Raw genomic sequence first — 21,361 nt, 5'->3', positions numbered from 1 at the left:
TGATGTCCATATATTGCATAGGTGAATGGTTCGAAAAATTCTCAATACAAACGTCGTTGATTGAAGTCAATAATCCATCTCAACATTGTCAAAGTTAGTATAGTGGATGAGATTTTGTGGTATCTATGAGTTTCCAAATTGAACAAGAACATTAAATTATCCAGAAACTTGCAGAACTAAACATCATATCAGAAGCTAAACAAACTATCTCATTATCCCAAATACTCGTACTCTAAAGGCATAACATCATCCTTGAGCTTCAGAGTTTCCTGTCTATGGCAAGGTGAAGGTATAGACGCGACCTTACCACTATGCTTGGAAACTAGAAGCGAAATGATTTTATATAAAATAACAATCCTAACAATCTCGCAGCATAAAGAGAATCATATGTCACATAGTTGGCCTTTTAAAAACACAAAACAATGAGGATACAACATTAGATCGTGCAAAATTCAAGTGTTACTAAAGATGAACAGTGTCCCAGAAGGCTCACAAATGGCTAAAGCTGACTCCAAAAGTAAACTAGTGTAAAGTTGAATCGAGATTTACCTGACTTAATACATCATAAAGCTAAAAACTATAGCTCAATCCTTCGAAGTGTGTTCACATACGTGTAACTGGAAAATGCTACAAAAAGCTTCCGGAACCTGCAAATTACGGGAAGATCATTAGAAAGAGGAGCAAAGATTTATCTGAAAAAAATAAACCAAAAGAGACCACATATACTGCCTCCTAGACTCCTAGTGCTATAGCCTAAGCTATGTTGCTCTAACTCGGCTGCAAGTGTCAGGAACAGCAACGTTGACGGTCAGACACGGTTATTTTGTGAAAAAGTTTCATGTTTTTGGTTTGAAATAAAGTGATGGGAGTGTCCTGTCTATATCGGAAGGTAGGAGAGTAGGGCACGCGACGCAACTGAAGTGAAATGTTGGAAGTAACATAGAGCATAAGGCAGAGGGGTCAACTATATGCAGGTTGCCCTTGCGAGCAAAAAAAGTGTTTTTTTCATTTGACATGAAGCAAAAATAGAAATGGATACAGAAAACATATGAGAGTCGGACAACGGGAGAGACATTATTCTAGGGCATTCCTCATCCCGCATGCTATGAGCTGATTACCATATAAACACATCGCTAAAGAATAACAATTGCATTTTTGCATGCAGGAATGCAGCTATCTTTCAAACTCACATATCACATTTGGATTGGAGAATTGAATACTTACCAAACCCACTGGCTCATGTGTTGTGTCATTGCATAAAAGCTCTTAAGTGGATGTTCATTAATTAGACAAAGAATTTTCCTATCGGAGTGATGCCAGGAAACCAAGCTCGAAAACCAGACATCTAAAGGTCCACTATACTTCCGCAATACATTGGTACTGATCTGAGAGGACATAAGCATGTGTAGAATGTGAGTAGCAGGTAAACGTATATAGCTTTATCTTATAATATTCTTCAGTTACAACATACAAGTAGCAGCGCCATCACAAACATAGACTGCGCACTGCGAGTACAAAGGAAAGCGGAACTTACAAGTTCCCAAGCTTCAATACTACTCTGTGGAGAATCAAGCAGAATCTTTCTGCAGTACAAAGGGAAATCTCAATTAATGATGGACCAATTAATCATCTAAATTCATCACAATAAATGATTGAAGACCCAAAAAAGTGGAAAAAAATTAATCACAAACTCTCAAATAAGAGCGTTGTACACTTGTACGGCATAATGGCATACAGCAGGTCTTATAATAGCTTATACCTCATTTTTTAAGGTCGTACAATGGTCAGTACAGCGGTCTTAAAGAGACTTTCCAAAAATTATTATTGATCAATTCTATTGTTATAAAATCAAAGCGATTATATATACAAATGTCATGTCGACTTTATAATAAGAATTTTTATCTTCTTAAGGTTTGAGCTAATTCCCTCGACATCTTAAAGTTTCTTTAAGAAATGATGGACCAATTTCACTTTGGTAACCCGAGATTTCCATTTAATTTAGGGTAATGCTGTTTCCACTGGGTAAAAGGCTAATTCATACATAAATCTGAACTTCTCAAGTAACAGGATAGTAAGAATATCTTGCCATAACCGTCTGGGTTCCGATAAAACAAATTCCGTATCACTAATCAGCTGACAAACTAATAGGCAATATTATTTTAATCTACAAAATTGGTCACCAGTAGAAAGTTTGTAGAAATTAAGGTGTAACAAACAAGTCAACACGGTCACAAATTCACAATTATGAATTATGATCGAGGACTGGAAATTCACAATTACTATATTGGATTGAGGGATTTGGAGGGAAAGGGAATTGGGAGGATGAGAAATCCGTTGTTTGGTTAGCAAAATGAAGGTGCGGGGATTATTGCTGCCTGAAGGCAAATTATTTTCCCAACAGGAAGATTTGGAGGGAAAATCACCTCCTCGTCCCCCCTCTTTTTCCTGCCCCAAACAAGGCCCAAGGGGTGTGTTTGGATAGGAAAAAAGGAGGAAAAGGGGAGGAGGGAAGAGGAAGAAGGATGGGAGGAGAATGGAGGAGAGGTGATTTTCCTCAAATCTGTCTATGTTGATGGTGAAATAATTTGCGCTTATGGAGAAGAAATGGAGGATGGTTTTTCCCTCATCCCAATCCTTCTACCTTCATTTTGCTAAATATTTCAATTTTACGGGGCAAGGAAAATTACATGAAAAGGCGAAAGGAAGCTATGAATCGCAAAAATAGGAGCGGAAAATAAAGGCTTCTTCTCTAGATACTACACTGATAATCAAATTCATGGAGTTGATGAAAGAGGTCACCTTACACCATGATTTACATCTTGATGATTGCAATGCCTAGAAACTCCATCGATCAAAAGTAATTGTAAAAGTTTCACAAGTGAATGTACGAGTGAACTAATCTATTACTGAAGAAAGTGTAGAGCATCGGCTTCAGAAATAAAGTACCATGTAATGCGTAGAAGAAGACAATACACTGTAAACCCACGGCTGCTGGTGGTCCGTTTGGTATTTCACGATTGAATGGGATGTTGTTGGGTCACGATAAGATCAAAACTGATTTCTGCTTCACGAAACAACTCTACGATTAGTAAAGGCAAGTAAAAGGTCGGATCGAAGGTAGGTGAGATGAGATTTCTATTGAAACTAGTGGTGTCTTAGGGTGTCACAATTTGGGTTGATGTAGAAGGTCACTAAACTAAATAGCAGTGAAAGTAAATAAGCAAGATGAATTGAAAAGGGTTGTAAACAATTGATAAAAGCACTAGGGTGTCATGGGGTCATAGGGGAATTGATCATACAAACATGTTCTCAAATTATAAGCAAGCAATTATTGTTGTGATGGATTGAGTTGGGTTATATCTTACGATCCTAGGAAAGTTTGGGTCCCGGGCGAGATCGATTAGATTGTATGACACCTCAAGTCGAGCTTAGTCTTTCTGCTGACAACGTGTGGTCTAATGGACTCGAGGTTGGTTTATGTCTTCTGAAGTCTCATTGAAAAGATAGGTGATGGGTAAAAATGCAAGGATTCATAGGCTCGCATTTCATCAAACATAACATGTGCATGAGTTGAGATCAAAACAAGCAACAAATAAACCATGAAAGCATATTAATTTAAGCATGAATCATTCCCCATGTTGGTTTCCCTAATTACCCATTAACCCTAGCTAGGTGACTACTCACTCATTATCATGTTGATCATGCTAGCAAGGTTGTCAATCATACCAACAAAATGAAACATGATGAATAAATGAAAGTAATTAACAATAATTAAAAGGGATTAAAGAGAATTATACTCTTAATGATTCAATAATAAAGCAAAGAATAAAGAAGTACTTGATGCTTGATTGAGAGGTTGTCGATCTCAATAATACTTAAATAATCTTGATTTTTGAAAATAAAGGATGAAAAAGAGATTAAAGGAAATAAAACTTGTATTAAAAACTTGATTAATTGTTGATTCTGAAACTAAAAAGTGATTTGATTGATATTAACTACTCTAATAATTGATAAGAAGAACCCCTCTTTCTAATTAGACTAATGGGGTATTTATAGTGGAAATTAGGTGGATGCATTAGGGTTAACTAAGGACTAAACTAGTAATTACACTTTTAGATTGGGAGGCGTGGGGTATTTTTGAAGGAAAACCTTTCTTTGTAGCTTGGAGAAAGCAGAAATTTATTTATTGGAGATAGTGCGTATTGGTGTAAGAGACGGGCGGATTGAGGGCGGGGAAGCACGGGCGTCTTGAGGAATCGGGGCGGCCCCGTCTTCTTGTCCAGGCGTCTTTGAAGGAAGGAAGGCGGTTATCTTGTGGAAGGGCAAAGCGTCTTCGGTCAATCACGCTCGGATTTTGGTTTCAACATTATTTCTTCTTCTTTTCTTCCCTTTTCTTCATAAAATCCTTGGGGATTTCAGTCAAAGATCCTTTCTCGTCATTGCTCTTCTACTATAATATGTACAAAGGCCTTCTAATCTTGTCTCTCCTTGATGTTTGGTCATTGAATTTAATCAATTTAGTCTCGTTTTGCCATGAAAATGCAAGATTTTACTCCTTTCTACCAAGGGATCAAAATCTCAAAAGAATATGCAAAACAAAGAACTAAAGACAATAAATGACCCAAATATGCACTAAAAAGCATGGAACAAGGCTAATTCGGGGGCTAAATATGCGCTAATTATGGTCACATCAAATATCCCCAAACCGAACCTTTGCTCGTCCCGAGTAAAGAGGTGACAAAGCTAGGACCATTATTTAAACTAACCTAATAACATAGCCGATATGAGACAATTAGCGGGTCTCACTCCGCCCCTTCAACTCACAACAAGACAGACCAGTGGGTAGGATGCCTTCTTGCAAGCGAGGTGGGTCTTGTAAAATGGCGACATCATCAAACTTTAAGCACACAAAATCACATAATGGATGCATCTACAAAAAGAATAGCCACTTCCTCATCAAGTGGCGGAGGCACTAAAGAGGAACAAATTTTCAAATGCTTTCGAGAGAGGCGATCGGATGGTGGTGGAATGGTAGATCACCATGATCTTTGGTAGCGTATCGGCATAATGATCTCAAGATTCTCTCTGAAAAGTAAAAAATTAAACCTTGGATCGTCTGAGCTACAAATGAAAGTGAAAGCAGACAAAAGGCTTTCAGGAATGAAATGCTCAAATAGATTATAAACAAAGGGTGGATATGACTATTATTCAAAAATTGACCTCAATTTGACTTTAACGTTTCAAAAATTTAGATGGGGTTTGTCCCTTCGAGGCTAGTATCCTTTGCTTTAAGCATTAGCTTATTAATGATAGGTTAACCTCTAGGCAATGGCTTTTGGGTGATCACTCGTCTCTGGTGGTCCATGACCGTGTGGTCGATTCAATGGATCCTGCTCCAAAGCGCATCGAGTGATGTGACCTCCGTCAAAGCGATTAATTTCTCGACATTTAAATGCGTTTCGCTAGTGGAGGTTTCATGAATTTAAATTGCTTCAGCAACAAAATTTGAAATGAAGGCATGACTTATTGATGAAAGTATTTTGGTTGCCTTACCTGGTCAGTCAGTCACCTGGGCAAGTTAGCGAGTCACATCGCGTCAAGGGTTGGATAGGTGGCTGTCACGAACCACCCTTGACTAGGCTTTGGGTGGCGTTGAAGACACTAGTATGACGCGATCTGGGTGTTTTACAACCGTTAGTATGTCATGCGGTCTTCGCAGTCCTCGTGTTTCGGATGTGGCGTCGTCGATCAGTATGAACAAGGATCGACAACACAATATATAAAATAATATATACGGAGACTACACATGGAAATAAACATGTTTTTGGGTTTTCAATTTTCAAATTTTTTGGATTTTGAAATTTTGATTTTTGGATTTTTGAATAAAAGTTAAGTTGAATTCCCGTCACTCATTTAATATGGGCATTGTCCTCGATGGCGAAATGATGAAGTGTGCGGCATGATCGTGATTTCACACTAAATCACGATCTACATAATCTACACTACATGATGCATGTTTTTTTGTTTATGATGGAGAGGATAATTTAGATTACCTCCTGTTGTGTATGCATTAACTTCCCCCCAAAATCGAGTTGACGCTATTGCTAATGTCCAAGGATGGGTGTAGTTCATACACACACTTTTGATACGATACGTGAAACTAATTTGTCATTTTGGGATTTTGAAAATGGGAACAATAAATGAGAACACTCGATGGGATGAGGTGTGAGTCTCTTCCATGGTGCTAGGACTACACTCCAATCATTGATCAAGAAAATAATTAAAGAGAAATAGACATGAACCATGGAGGGTAGGAGCCTCTCAAAGCTTGCTAATCTTCCATCATATCATCATCATCATCATCTTCCTCTCGTTAGTTTAAGTGGACTCGTTGCCACTTCCCTCTTCCTTCTTTCACCTGCTTCATCTTGCTCACGTCTCTTCCTCTTTCGCCTGCTACCATTGATGTTATCGTGAGCCTCTTATTAAAAAATGACCTCATTATCACTCGGAACAACCTAGATGCACTGGAAGAGGACTTCTCTATCCATGACTAGGTGAAAGGACATGAAGGATCAGTAGTCATGCCTAGCTAAGTGTAGGAGGGTGGATATTGAGCTAAGTAAGCATTCCCAGATCCCGAAGGCTTGCTTGTGCATTGCTTGCATGGGAGGAAAGTCAAATAATCATTTCTTGCTTGACGCCGTCGGGCTTGAACTCTTGGTACTCGAAAGGGGTAGGGTGGTGTGAAATGGAAGGAGGGCATTTCAAATTCCCTTTTGTTGTCGGATAATGTACTGACCTCTTTAGAAAGGAGAAGTAGAGTGAATTCAGTGGGCTTAAGCGACAAATCTTGAAGCCAAGCGATCTAGCCTCGTTTTATTAAGCCGTCCATACTTGGTGTCGAGAGGTTATGGGTAACCGCAGCCTTGTGTATCATAGTATGAATATCGACGGGATGACCCTCTCTTTGCTCAATACTTGTTATCTTTGTTGAAGTTAGGATGAAGTATTTAGCTAGGATAGTGATTTTCAGCCGCCATTGACGATAACGGTAGTGCCTTTCTCACAATCGATGTTTAGCCATCTATCATCAAAGCCTTAAGAGTTGAAAGGCTTGGTGTGTTCTTCGATGTTGGTCGATTCAGAAGATCAAAATCAGTTTGGTGAAATGGTTGGTGTCTTTTCTTGCATTGATGGTGTTTCTGTGACCTTGTGCCATACTCTTATGCCGCAGGATGGTGGTAAAGAGCACGACTAGCGTAGAAGTCTTCAAATTTCCTTCCCGAAATCAGCCTCCCAAAGAGGTCGGTCAAACTTCATAATTCTGTAAATAACTCGGTTCATCATTTCGGCGGTGGTCTCCCAGGGAAAGCACCGTTTCCCTCAGGAGATCGCTCTCAACAGTAAGCTAGTTAACTCAAAACTCGAAGGTCTGAGGGCATGTCGATTTCTTGTTAACTTCTGAAGAACTAAAAATTAAGATAAGGGAGGTATGTCAATTCTTTTAGTTCAAACAATTTCTCATTTATGGCTTTAAAGAAGACTCTAGTTTGCTCAAGGACTTTGACTTATCTAAGGTATCTTCCTGAAATAAACTTGGTGGATAGAAATGATTTTCTGTGAAACTTGAGTGTCACTATGGGTTTTGGAAATGAAATTGCCTCTGGATAATTGGTTGATTTAGGAGTAGTAGATGTTATTGCTCATTGGAAGGTTATTGTATCGTTGCACTTCAAGTTTAGGTTTGCTACCATCCAATGTTATCTTTGCTTGAAGACTTTTTGCCTTAATGAAAGTGTCTTTGCCTTTGGATGCCTTTGCCTTTGTTGCCTTTGTTTATCCAGTCTTACCCGTTTGATGAATAAACGAAGAAAGGGTGAAAATCTTCAATTTGTAGTGTACTCGATCGATTTAAAAGGTGAAGGCTTTGCCTTTATGAATTAATCGACTCGAGGTTGAAGATTTTGTTTGGTTGATTTTTATTGAAAAGAGTGATTGATTTGTTGTTAAAGGATGTTTTTGTTTTGATTTTGGTGAATGTTGTTGAGGAATCTTGTTTTTGTGATGGAGAGGATGAGGGTTTTGAAGTTTAGAATGAGTGTTATGAATGAAGAGATGAAGAAATGAATGTGGGAGGAATCTTCTTGGTCGGCTTTGAACATTGGAAGGGGAACACTTTGAAACCTTTCCGACTCTACCAAGGCTTTTGGTGGATAGGATGGCTAAACATTGATTGTGGGAAAAGGCACTGGTTATTGTGAATGGCGGCAAACTCCTATCTGACTAAATGCTTTTGATCCTAACTGCTCATAAGATAATAAGTGAGAAGCGAAAGAGAGTGGTCATCCGTTAATGTGCATACTATGTGATTGGCGGATTCAAGTGGACGCCGATAACCTCTTGATACAAGTATGGATGGCTCACTAGTGAAGCCAGATCGTTACTTTGCATTTCTTCAAAGATTTGTCGTTTAGCGTCCATAAGGACCATTAATAGCCTAAAGAGGTAAGTACATTATCCCCAACAAAAGGGTGAACTTGAAATGCCCTCCTTCCATTGTCATACCACCTACCCTTGGTAAAAATGTTATTAGTGGCGTTGTGTAAATGATTATTTGACAAAAATGCAAGCAATGCAAAAGCAAGCCTTTGAGGATCGGAAAAATGCTTACTTGGCTCAATATCCACCTCCTCACACTTAGCTAGGCAAGGACTACTTGGGGCCCCATGTCCAGGTGTTAGTTGAGTGGATAGAGAAGTCCTATTTCCTAGTGCATCTAGGGTTGTTAGGGTGATAATGAGATTGTTGGTAATGAAGAAGTTAATATAACATTGATGAGGGGGGCCAGTGAAAGAAGGGATGATGAAGTGAAAGTGAAGAAGAAGCAAAGTGAAGAGGAAGTGGCGATAGGTCCGACAATAAGAAGATAATGATAGTGTTGATATGATGGAAAGATGCTTGGCTTTAGACTCACACACTCTCTAAAGAGTTTATCCACATTTCTCTTTATTTAATTATTTTTCTTGATCATTGTTGGAGTAGTCTGGCCACCGTGGGGACTGCCAGCCTCGGTCCCGTTGGTGTTCTCATTTTATTGTTCCCGTTTTGAAAATCAAAATGACAAATGAATTTAAAGTGCGTTGCGTAGTGTGTGCGTGAACTACGCCCGTCCTTAGGACATTAGCGATAATGCAGATCGGATTTGGAAATCGATGCATTACCGGGAGGTAATCTAATTATCTCAAAATGTGAAAGCAAAAAAACACCACGTTATGTAGTGTAAGATTAGTGTAGTTTTGCATTTAGTATAGAAATCATCATTAATGTTGCATAATTTCCCGTCATTTTTGGCCATTGAGGACAATGCCCGTATTAGTGTGGGGATGGGGAATTCTAACTTAACTTTTATTCAAAAATCCAAAAAATTGAAAAATTTGAAAATCATAAAAATTTGAAAATTGAAAAACCCGAAAAACATTTTTATTTAGTGTAGTGTTGTATATATTATTGTATATATTGTGTTTGTTATCCTTGTTTCACATTGATGAAACCTACCTTGTATCCGAACGTGAGATTGAAGACGCGTGGTATGGTCTTTCCAAATCTCTTTTTCTCTTTTATATTATTATTTATGTGGCTTTGTTTTGATTGATGCGGTAACATGATGTGAACTTAGGACTTGCATTTAGTTATATATGTATTAGTTGATAGAATCACTTGCATTAGGATGTATATAATAGTTGCATCGTAGCATGTAGTTGCGTTTAGATAAAATATTTTTGAAAGTGCCTAATTGAGAACTTTGACAAAGGCGACTAAGCCATTCAAATACTTTTCAACTTAAGACTTTACTCTTAGAATGGTTGTAAAACACCACTAGATTGTGTAATCTAGTGTCTTTTAACCCAGACCCAGCTTTAGTGAAGTTTTGCTGTGAGTCACCTCCAGCCCCCGTGATGCGATTTGGACTTGGTTAACTTGCAGGTGACCTTGATTGACCTTGTGGTAAAGTGACCAAAAATTTACATAAAGTGAAGTGCTCATTTCGAAAATTTTGTTATGTGGAAGTAATTTAATGCGAAAACCTCGAATGTTGTAAATGATGAAATGTTGAAATTTAATCGTTTTGATGGGCGTACCGCCGATGATGTGCTGGAGAGGGATCCATTGAATTGGGTCCCCTTTTGTGTGGTTGTAGGCAGAAGGAGGTGACTATACTTCGAAAAGCTACCTTTGCAGGGTTAACGGTTTGCACAATAAGCGATTAGCGAAGCAAAGGACACTGGCCGGAAGAAAGAGCCCGGTCTTAAATTTTTGAAATGTGAAAGCTAAATGAATTGATTTTTGAATATAGTCATATCCCTTCCACTTTGTTTATAACGATTTGAAGCGTTTCATTCCCAAAAAAGCCTTTTTGTCAAGCCACTTTGTGACAGGACGATCCGTGACCTTTACTTTTGTAGAAGTGCAGACTTGTCATGTCATATGCATACACTAGCATCATAGGGATTATGTGCAAGTCTGACCCGGCCAGTGACCGAACAGACCCGACCCGATATTGACCCGACCCCGATACTGACCCGATTAAATTGATGACTGATAATTATTAATTTTGATCAAATGAAAGTGATTTTGTGTTTAGATTGATATGTTTGACTTACTAATAAATTATTTAATCGAATAATAGGTTAAAAAATAAATTTAATGGTAAAAAATTATAGTAATGCGATTAAGTTACCGGACCCGATATTGACCCGACCCAAACCCGATGAGCAAGGCGATACATCATTCGACTGGTAGCCCGATAACGACCCAACCGACCCGACTCGACCCAGAATGCTATAAACCGATTGAACGATGGCCCAGGACCGACGTGACCCGGCCAAACCCGACCCGACTGGCCGATTGCCACCTCGTTATTAGGGATCATCATTCCACACCATCCGATCGCCCTTGGCGAAAGCATTTGGAAATTGAGGGACGAAAGTAGTCTAGTTTAACACCGTTTGAGGTGATTTAGTATCATCCTCTTTAGCCTTAATAATTTGTTAGACTAGTATTTTGTGAAAGGGATTATATGCTCTTAAATTTGTTCTCTTTTTAGTTATCTGCCACTTGATGAGGAAGTGGCTATTCCTTTTGTAGATGCATTCATTATTTGATTTTGTGTGCTTAATGTTTGGATGTGTCGCCATTTGGCAAGACCCACCTTGCCTTGCAAAGAAGCATCCTACCTGTGGATGGTTGTCTTTTGTGAGTTGAGGGGCGGAGTGAGACCCATTAATTGTCTCATATCAGCTATATTATTAAGTTGGTTTAAATAATGAGTCTAATCTTTTATCACCTCTTTACTAAGGACGAGCAAAAGTTCATTTGAGGATATTTGATGACCATAATTAGCGCATGTTAGCTTGAATTAGCCTTGTTCATGCTTTTTAGTGCATATTTGGGTCATTTATTGTCTTTAGTTCTTTGTTTGCATATTCTTTGAGATTTTGATCCATGGTAGGAAAGAGTAAGAATCTTGCGTTTTTTGTAACCAGACTAAATTGATTAATTCAATGACCAAGCATCAAGAGAGACAAGATTGAAGGCCTTTGTATATTATTATAGTAGTTGGGCAAATGGCGAAGGATCCTTGCATCAAGAGAAATCCCCGAGGATTTTATAAAGAAAAAGGAAGAAAGAAGAAGAAATAATCTTTGAGCTACAATCCGGCGGATTGTCCACGAATCCGGAAATCCTCCTGGCAAGCCGCAATCGTCGTCTTCCTTCAAAACGCAGGGGACATGAACCGTAATCCGCGCCGGATTCCCTTGAAAGGCGGCTTCGTCTTCCCCGCTTTGAATCGTCCAATCCAAAATCGCCGAGTTCGGATTCAGTGCAGCGAAATTTCGTCTTCTCAGCTAAGAAAGAAGCCCTTCCTTCGAAAAATACCGGCGTCTCCTTGCTCAATCTAAAAGTGTAATTCTAGTTTGCCCTTAGTTAACCTAATAACATCCCCTAATTTCATTTTATAAATACCCCGTTAGTCTAATTAGAAGAGCATGTTCTTCTTATCAATTATTAGAGTAGTTAATATCAATCAAATCCTTCTTTAGTTTTGTAATCAACAATTAATCAAGTTTTAATACAAGTTTTATTTCCTTAATCTCTCTTTTGTTCATCCTTTATTTTGGGTAATTGAAGATTATTTGGGTTATTATTGGGAGATTGACAACCTCTCGATCAAGCATCAAGTACTTCTTTTATTCTTTGCTTTATTATTGGAATCATTAGTAGGTATAATTCTCTTAATCCCTTTTTAATTATTGTTAATTACTTTCATTTGTTCATCATGTTTCATTTTTTTGGTATGATTGACAACCTTGCTAACATGATCAACATGATAATGAGTGAGTAGTGTCTGCAGCTAGGGTTAATGGGTAATTAGGGAAACTTGACATGGGAATGATTCATGCTTAAATTAATATCTTTCATGTTTTATTTGTTTTGCTTGTTTTGATCTCAACTCATGCACATGTTATGTTTGATGAAATGTGAGCCTATGAATCTTGCGTTTTTACCCATCACCTATCTTTTATTGAGACTTGTAAGGCTTAAACCAACTCAAAGTCTCGTTTAGACCATGCGTATTTGTTGTTGAGTAGGGAAGATTAAGTCGACTTATAGGTGTTGTACAATCTAATCGATTCGCTCAGGACCCAAACTTTCTAGGATTGTAAGATATAACTTGACTCGATCCATCCTGATGACAATAATTGCTTGCTTATAATTTGAGAACATGTTTGTATGATCGATTCCCATGATTCCCTATGACCCATGTATGACACCTAGTGCTTTTTATCAATTGTTTACAACCCTTTTCATTCATCTTGCTTATTTACTTGCATTTCTTTATTTTAGTTAGTGACCTTCTACATTGACCCAATTGCTGACACCCCAAGACACATAGTTTATTAGAAATCTCGTCTCGATTCCCGTCACTTGGGATCAGGCCTTTGTTGCCTCTTTACTAATTGTAGAGTTGTTTGTAAAGCTATAAATTGTGTTTGATTGGACGTGACCCAGCGGACAACATCTATTCCCGATTGTGAACGCGAAGCGGACCCGATGCCACCACCATAAGATGATAAGAATAAGGAGCAGGATGTCAAGAATATTAATTTCGATTAAGTATCGAATACTCACTCCTTCGCCATGATCTTCGGCATTGATATTCGCGATCTCGATCGTTACTTTGACCATATTTTTCGATATTTTTATATTGCTCGTTTTGCTTGAAATATTATTTTTATGAAAGATTCAATTACAACAAATGTAAGTATCTTAAAATTACATTATAATCAAATAAATAAATCATTTTTATGGTCAAAGTTTTAAAATATGGACCCTAAAAAATGAATGTGGAAGATCATTAAGAAAGCGGCACTACTAACTGAATTAGAACTCGGATGTGACAAATCTGTCACTTAAATCACTTGTAACACAATGTAGCATGAATTTATTATCAAGTATATAAAAGAATTAGGGTAACTTGATAAACAATACCTACTTTGTCCCCACTTTTCACAATCACTACCACGGTTGTAAAACTTTCAAAATCACTACCACCTTACTTACTCCGACCTACTATCGCTACCAGTGGCACTTTACCTTGAAATTATTTAATAAACTGACCAGATTTCCCTGCCTTTACTAAACCCCTTCAGCTCCTTCTCTCCCTTGTTATTTCAACAAATCCTTCATCCCTTAATCCCTAAATTTTCCCCTTTCCTCTGAATATCCATTTTGGTAGTACACTTTGTTTTCCATGATGATGTTATCCATGGAGCAGAAAAAACTACTCCATAACAAATTAAACAACAGCGACATACTAGCGGATTAAACCACAGTAATGCAAATCAACTACACTATATGTTCAATTATCATCATCATCATGTGCCAAAAAACAACCAAATTAAACAAGGGCAACACAATAACCGATTAAAGCACAGCAATGCAGATCAACTACAAGGAGATTGAGTGGGCCCAATATTGCCGCCAGGCACTTGCAACAACAGGAATTTGATGAAAGCACGGGGGCCGTACAGGAAGTAAGTCCTTCACTATGGTTTCTGGACAGGAATATTTTATCCAATAGCTGATACAGAACAATACAAAAATTTGTTGTCATCCTCAGTTATCGAATAAGTATCAGATTAACATTCTCTGAGTGCTTGATATTGTGTCTCACGATTTGGGTCACTACTGATAATTCAAAAATAAGATGGTGGAGCTGAAAAAGGCAGACTGAAAAGAAGAAGAATGACGTTGTAACTTGTAAGTGATAAGCTACCTAAGGGTGAGGGGAAACTAAAGCCAAAGACGGGGCGGAAGTAAGGGGGAGGGCAGGAACTGAGAAAGGTAAGGGAAGAAGCAAAAACGAAGAAAAGCAAGGGAGATGCTTTGATGGGAGTGAGGTTCAATGGGAGGAGTGTAGTGGGAGAGACTGACTTTTAGTTAACAAGGAGCAGTAGATTGAATAAAAATGAAGATTTTAGGTGGGAAATTTGAAAATGAAGATTTTAATGAGATTTTCCGGCCATCAGGTAGGGATAGTAGGTCGGAGTAAGGAAGGTGGTAGTGATTTTGAAAGTTTTAAAGCTTTGGTAGTGATTGTGAAAGTGGGGACAAAAGTAGTTAGTGTTTATTAATTTACCCAAATAATTATACAAGTAAACCGTATGAACGTCTTCATAGCAGTATGATAAAAAGAGAGATCACGGACAACAAAGCACAAAAACAACCTTGCCTGTTGTATGGACTACACAACTACTCATTTAAGTACAAGTGAAAGACATGAAGAATGAATTCTAATCATGTTGAGTTTGGTAAAAAACCTACAATAGAAGAAAAAGAAGGAACAAGATATCATGCAATTCGGAGACCAAGATCTCACCGTATCAACGCCATTAGATCGGATACTATCTTCAACAAGTTTAGCAATTAAGGAGTGGTTCCAACGTTGGCCAAAACCATCCTGATCAGTATCAGAATATAGTTTCAATTACCGCCAGACTCTAAGTAGTACTCTGTATTATCATAAGCAATATCTTGTGGGAGTTGTGATTAACAGACCTGCAGCTGGGGGTGGTCAACAATTGCCACTTGGTTTAGCGGAACCTGAATTAAAAGTAATGAATTAACAGTGAGCCATCAAAACATGTCTTCTAAAGGTTCACGATTGACACAATGCACAATTGTTTCAACAATGTTCATGGCACCATTATAAACCTTAGGAGGTAGTGAATCCTCATTTATAACATATACGATGCTACAGTACCAACAGAAGTTACCAGTTTCTGCTGTCACAGTATGAACTCATAAGTCATAACCATGTTGTCACCATCACAAATTAAATGCTCACCTTAAGCGTTGCACAAGCCTTGTAGAGCTCATCTTTCCTAATACTACCCATGCCGTCCGCATTACCTGTTCGGAAAAAAAAAAAAAAAAAAAAAAAGCAAAAGACAAAGATTAGGTGAAGAGGCAAAATACTGTATTTAGTATAATCAACAAAACATGTTGTGCAGTGTGGACATATTGATGATTAACCATTATACAATTGTACAATCAATCTTATGCAGAAGACAAAAAAATAATGTATAATCCTAATCACAAAGCAAATAAGTTGCACGGTTTAGCGAGGCAGGTGAATTACAAGAATGCCAGACAAGTTTGGTAAAGATAGGGGCAAAGCACACAAATCCACAGCAGGATCAGTAGCCCCAGCACTCCACTCAAGATCAAGGCAAGCGATAACAGTTGATATGTCTCATAATTTTTGTATTTTTTACGAATGCAAGAATGACTGCTTACTAAGAATGTCAAAAGATATATTTGTGTATACGCTTGTGTATCTAAGCCATAGGCCATAGCAAAGGACATTTTGTTTCATTACCCATTGACAAGCATAAGATGTGAACATTATGCCCTCTTGATGTCAGGTAATTAATAGTTGGAGCAAAAAACCTGAGACAACCGCAAATAAAAATCTATAAAGGTAAAGTCATTGGAGGAATGTATACACGACAATAAACAGACAAGTTGATGGTCTAAACCCAGAGGTTTTTACCATGCAGAAAGATGAAAGCAAAATCAGAAAAACATAGCGGTTATTAGGATAAATAGATGTGCATAAACACAATGCATATATAGAGATCAATGAAACATCTCATGCGCTCCTAATGGTGCAATATTTATGAAAACAGACTACCTTGACCAAACTATGTCGGTATCATCCCAAGAGAATAAAGACAAGTTGTTTTGCCATGATTTATAATGTGTCTCGAGGTTAATAGAACTATTATTACGACCAAGTAGATAAATAAGTCTGGAGTAGCTCACATGGACTCGTCATCAGGATGAGCGATCACAAGCAGAACGACCTTCTTGCGCAAAGTATCACCTGTCTTAAACCAAATAATACATGTAACTAAAAAATTAACTAAATAATTTAACAAACATGTTCCAAACCAGCTAGTCTCGCATAAGATGGACTTAATGTAAGAGACGCCAAATTAACCACATTAAATAGTAAAACCAGCCCTGAAGTAGACAGTTTGAGGTCTATCTCATAATTTGAAATTGGTCATACAAGGATTTGTGCTTATGCACTGAAATACATCTTTCTTCAAAGGGACCCAGTACCAAAATATATCGACACGGGTTTTGAACCTTGGGCATCACCCCTTTCGACATTTTTACCACATATTAACAGCTCCCAGTTCATTAGACTACACCATCCTATTTACATTGTCTATTTGATGTAGAATACGATCAATATTTATCACAATATATAAAGTTATATACGGAGTAACAATTTTCAAAAATGAGTATAAAAATAGTCTGCTTGTAAATCCGAAATCACAAAATTACATTCGATAGATACGTAGCATACACCAGATAGATTGATAGTCAAGATCAACATCATTTCACCACTAAAATCAAATGGAGACGATGTATAGCAGACAACACAAATAAACACAAATTCTTGTTTATGACGAGATAATAACTCAGCTTTAACAAAAAAGAAATTACACCTTCCGCGTCTCTGACCAGCCAAATTTATAATTCAAATTAGCAACAAAATCAAATGGAGACGATGTATAGCAGACAACACAAATAAACACAAATTCTTGTTTATGACGAGATAATAACTCAGCTTTAACAAAAAAAAAAAAAAAAAATTACACCTTCCGCGTCTCCTGACCAAATTATAATTCAAATTAGCAACAAAATTTCAAAAACTACCCAAACTATAACAATGGAATAGTCATAGAAATGACAATAATAACTAGTAATACATAAAATCATATAAAATGCAGAGTACCCACCATTGTTAAAATGTTGAATTGTAGAGAAATTAGAAGCATGATTTTGCAGAAGAGACAACCCATAACGCTACGCCAGAAAGAACAATTAGAAACCAATCCATGTATCATTTACCTGCAATTTTTTTATCAATAAAAACCCAAACTTTTTGTACAAAATACCATAAATTTGGAAGAGAATTAATTTACCTTTGATTTGAGCTGGGTAAGCGGGTACTGTTCTTAGTTTGACTGTGAAGCTCAATGTGAGTCGTTTTGAAGGTAATTCGAGGCAATTAAGATCCAACCCTTTATTTCATGTTATAATTTGAACCGTTAAAAGAAATGGACTCGAGGATCTTGAGTCAATTCGAGGATAGTTTCAAATTTGATATATCTGCCTTTTTTATTTATTCTTTTTTTTCAAAATTTATATTTTAGTAATACATCATATCCATTCAAATCAACTTTTGTAAAAATTAATTATCATTTTATCGTAAAGGTTTTTTTAGGCGGTTTTATAATAACTTTTTACTAGATTTGGTATTTAGCTTCCGGACTATCTCTGTTTCTTATTTAAATTTTATTTATATGAAGTATAATTAAGTAGACTTTTTTAACACATCATTTTACAATTTATATAATATATTATTATATGATATATCTTGAAATTATGATGAGATGTAAAATTTATTTATAAACAAATTAACAAACTATGAGACCGCATTTATCTACTAAATGATATTAATATTACTTTCAAGACATCCCTGTTAATATTATTATTGATGGGGTATCTGCCGTGACGAGTCAACGTAGCAAAAGTCAAAGATATCTCCAGTAAGTCAATGACTTAGGCAAGACCCTAAGCCTTGGCTGTCTCTGGAGTCTCGGTAGACACGACTAGTCAGTAGGAGCCGCATATCCAGCGTACTCATATCCAAGACCCTCGGCATGGAGTCAGCGAGGCCACCGTGCCATGGATCCCTCGGCAGGGGAGTAGATCGTCTTTCACATTTAGCTGGCCTTAGCGCTACGTGACATGGTGAAAGTATAAATCTCACTCGACCCGCCATTGAGAAAAGGATCATAATCTGACCTAAAACTTTATTAAATACAGTATCATGTCTCACTTATCTCTCTACTATATACTTTGTCAAGTAACACTCTGACTTAATCCCTTTAAGTTCCTTGACCCAAGCGTCGGGTAAATCTGCTCAGTGTGGCCAAGCCCTCGGTTGTTCACTTAGATTTCGGGAGAGGCAGGAGGAAGAAGTCGAGGCAGGAAAGACATCCGTTCACGAAACTGCGAGTAAACAACAAGCTCACGGAATTACACTTTTTAGGAACAATTGCGGCAGGTCGTGGGGAGAGATACTGTGGTAGTCGAATCCGCACAAAAAAAAACACTGAAAACCCGCTGACGAGCTAAGAAGATGTCGAAACAACCGAGAAAGCGGTGCTTGTGAAGCTGAATTCTACGAAGATGACACGTTTCCACAACTACGGAAATCGGGCGGTCCCCGCCGTAGTCAACGTCTGGCAGACGGGATGAAGGAGGATACTGATTGCGGCGGCTGCCGTACGACCAAGTCCTATCATAGGACATGTGGTTGATGCGACTAAGTGACCTCCTGGAACTAATGGGTAGCACAGGCTCCACTTTCCATCACAGCAAAGCGGTGGCACCCCACAGGAGATCGGGGTCAAAAGTGACTCAGAAACTTGAGGCGAAGCATTGGAGGAAAGGCGGCCATGTCGAGGCGGGGGAGCCAGTGCAAGTGGTAGACACGAGTCCTTCCGCGCTCGCGGGAGGACAATGTCGCCCGCTGTGCAAGCGAGGCTGCTTGGAGGAGTGAAGAAGTCAGGCTCACGGAGTCGGGAAGAAATCCAGGCTCACCGAGTCGGAGAAGAAGGACTCGGAGTCGGAAGAAGCCCTTCCCGCACGGGAGAGGGGCGGGACTAAGGATGCGGGCGTCGCGTGTCATTCGACACGTGGTCGGAGCTGACCCCTCGGCCCCCTATGTCCTAGAGGTCCGGTCTGGAAACTAAGCTAAAGTTCCGCCCATATCATCTAAAGAAGCGAACCCAGCGACCATCCGGGGCTTTCGAGTCTTACATGCTCGGTATGGGAAGCGGCTGATGAGGTTTAGTCAAGAGTCTTCCCAGCGACTACTGCGTGGGATGGCCTGAGTTAGTTTGAGGGCTGCAGTGGGTGATATCTTTATTATGGCGACCTAAGGGACATATTTTTATTGATATTCTTGCTGATAGAGAAGGGCCGTGAGACATGGATCTCTAACTATCTCAGCGGGAGAGAGGCGAGTCTCTCCCAGAAGTTATGTGAAAGGTTGGCCTTGAGAGTTCGTGATTCGTGGTGAGCAGTGGCTAGCGACCTTGGCTTGATGAAAGGCCTCCCAAGGGGGACTTAAAAAAGCAGGCTCATCAAGTGCGGAGGCTGAACCTAGACTCACTTGGGAAGATGGCCCGACCAAGCCGTAAAGGTGGAGGACTATCCAAAACACAGGTAGGCCCCATGCGAGGTGACACTCGAGTAAGAGCCCTTGGAGGACAACCGGATGAAGGGCGAAAGTGTGATAATAGGTCATGGTCGAGAATCCAGGAAAGCAGGAACTCGGCGGGCGTAGGGGAGTTGAGGCCGTCTACCAAAGCGGTACTGATGGTCGCCCCCGCAGTAAGTATCTCTGCCGTGTCTTCTCCACGAGCAAGAGCAGGTCGAAGTGGGAAAGGCCTCCCAAAGGCGAGGGGGCAGTGACACGAGCGATCTTGTGAGTACCCACAGCCCCGTATGGTCATAGCCGACAAGCTATAGGCATCTGAAGAATGTCATTGAAGAGGCGTCGGAAGGGGAGCCTCAGCAAATATATTAGGAGGCAGACTAATCTGGCGGCTCGAATAAAAAGTAGTCTTTGAGCGGATAGGAGTAATCCATGTTGTCATCGGGCAACGGCGAAGCAGTTAGGTCCGCTCGCGGCATAAACGGCTTTGAGCGAGCTATATCGGGGCCGTCAACTTTGTACCCCGAAAACAGCGATCCCGCTTCAACATCCCTGATATGACTGTGGGAAGAAGAAGGACTACGAAGTCATCGCCCGCCCCGCTGACCAGCTTGTAGTCGGCGGGCCTAGCTTGACCACACGGTGAGAGGTGTCCGATTGACACTGGCGCTACGAACATTATGTTCGAAGTGCTTTCTCGATCTTGGTGCGAAGATTGAGGACTTGAACCCTGCGCTGATCCGATTATACGATTTTAAAGTAAGGCACTGGTACCCACAGGAGTCAATCAGTGCCGGTGATGTTGCCCGAGGAATGCGGCTAAGAATGTCTATCTGAGTTCGTGGTCATTGGCGGCTCGTCACTTTACAACGTTCTCATAAGTAAGTCTTTCTGGCGAGGCCGTCACGATAATGTCATCAGGAGACTGTGGCGATGTATGTCTCGGACCAGGGGAAGCGCATAAACTGCTCGTCTCAAAGGACGAAAAAGGCGAAGTAGTCAGCGTCCAAATATACGCGGAGGGTGCAACATGCGATCCCTCGAAGTGGCGAAGAAGTCGAGAGGGGAAAAGCCCGTCCTTCTGACGGGAGGCGACCTCATGGATCCCCGGCATAGTCGAAGGACGGAAGGCAAAGAGAAAGTGGAAATTGACCCGGGCGCACGAAGTGCAGCCGGTGTCACACAGAGCCAAAATCAGGGCAGCTCTCCTGAACCTGTGAGGAAGAGACAAAGAACGTCTTCGCACTCGGCGAGATGCGGCGTGGCGGGGAGGTAATTGTTCACAAAGTGACGTACTCTCACACATTCGCATACATCCAAAAGCGGAGAAGATGAGAACTCCTCGGCCAAAGAGAGGATGAGGCCATCAAGCAGGAGGTAGATAAATTACTGACGGCGGGCTTTATCATGCCTTGTACTTATCTAGTGGTTAGCTAATGTTGTAATGGTGAAGAAATCATTGGGGGCGTGGAGGATGTGTGTAGATTT

At 39.5% G+C, this 21,361-nt stretch overlaps 1 protein-coding gene across 1 annotated transcript; it reads right to left on the bottom strand.

Moving 5' to 3' along the window:
• Window positions 1-374: 374 nt before the first annotated feature.
• Window positions 375-17,401, bottom strand: LOC141605919 (putative N-acetylglucosaminyl-phosphatidylinositol de-N-acetylase). Its single transcript, XM_074424846.1, has 9 exons — window positions 17,382-17,401; window positions 16,393-16,457; window positions 15,947-16,017; window positions 15,413-15,477; window positions 15,124-15,168; window positions 14,945-15,025; window positions 1,535-1,583; window positions 1,225-1,385; window positions 375-647 (listed from the first exon to the last, which is right to left on the bottom strand). Exons 1-7 carry the CDS (start codon window positions 17,382-17,384, stop codon window positions 1,569-1,571), a joined length of 345 nt encoding a protein of 114 aa, XP_074280947.1. The 5' UTR covers window positions 17,385-17,401; the 3' UTR covers window positions 375-647; window positions 1,225-1,385; window positions 1,535-1,568.
• Between the last annotated feature and the right edge of the window lie 3,960 nt (window positions 17,402-21,361).

Source organism: Silene latifolia, chromosome 10, assembly GCF_048544455.1.
Source record: "Silene latifolia isolate original U9 population chromosome 10, ASM4854445v1, whole genome shotgun sequence".
In the NCBI taxonomy this organism is placed as follows: Eukaryota; Viridiplantae; Streptophyta; class Magnoliopsida; order Caryophyllales; family Caryophyllaceae; genus Silene; species Silene latifolia.
This window is presented reverse-complemented; position numbering and strand designations above follow the sequence as displayed.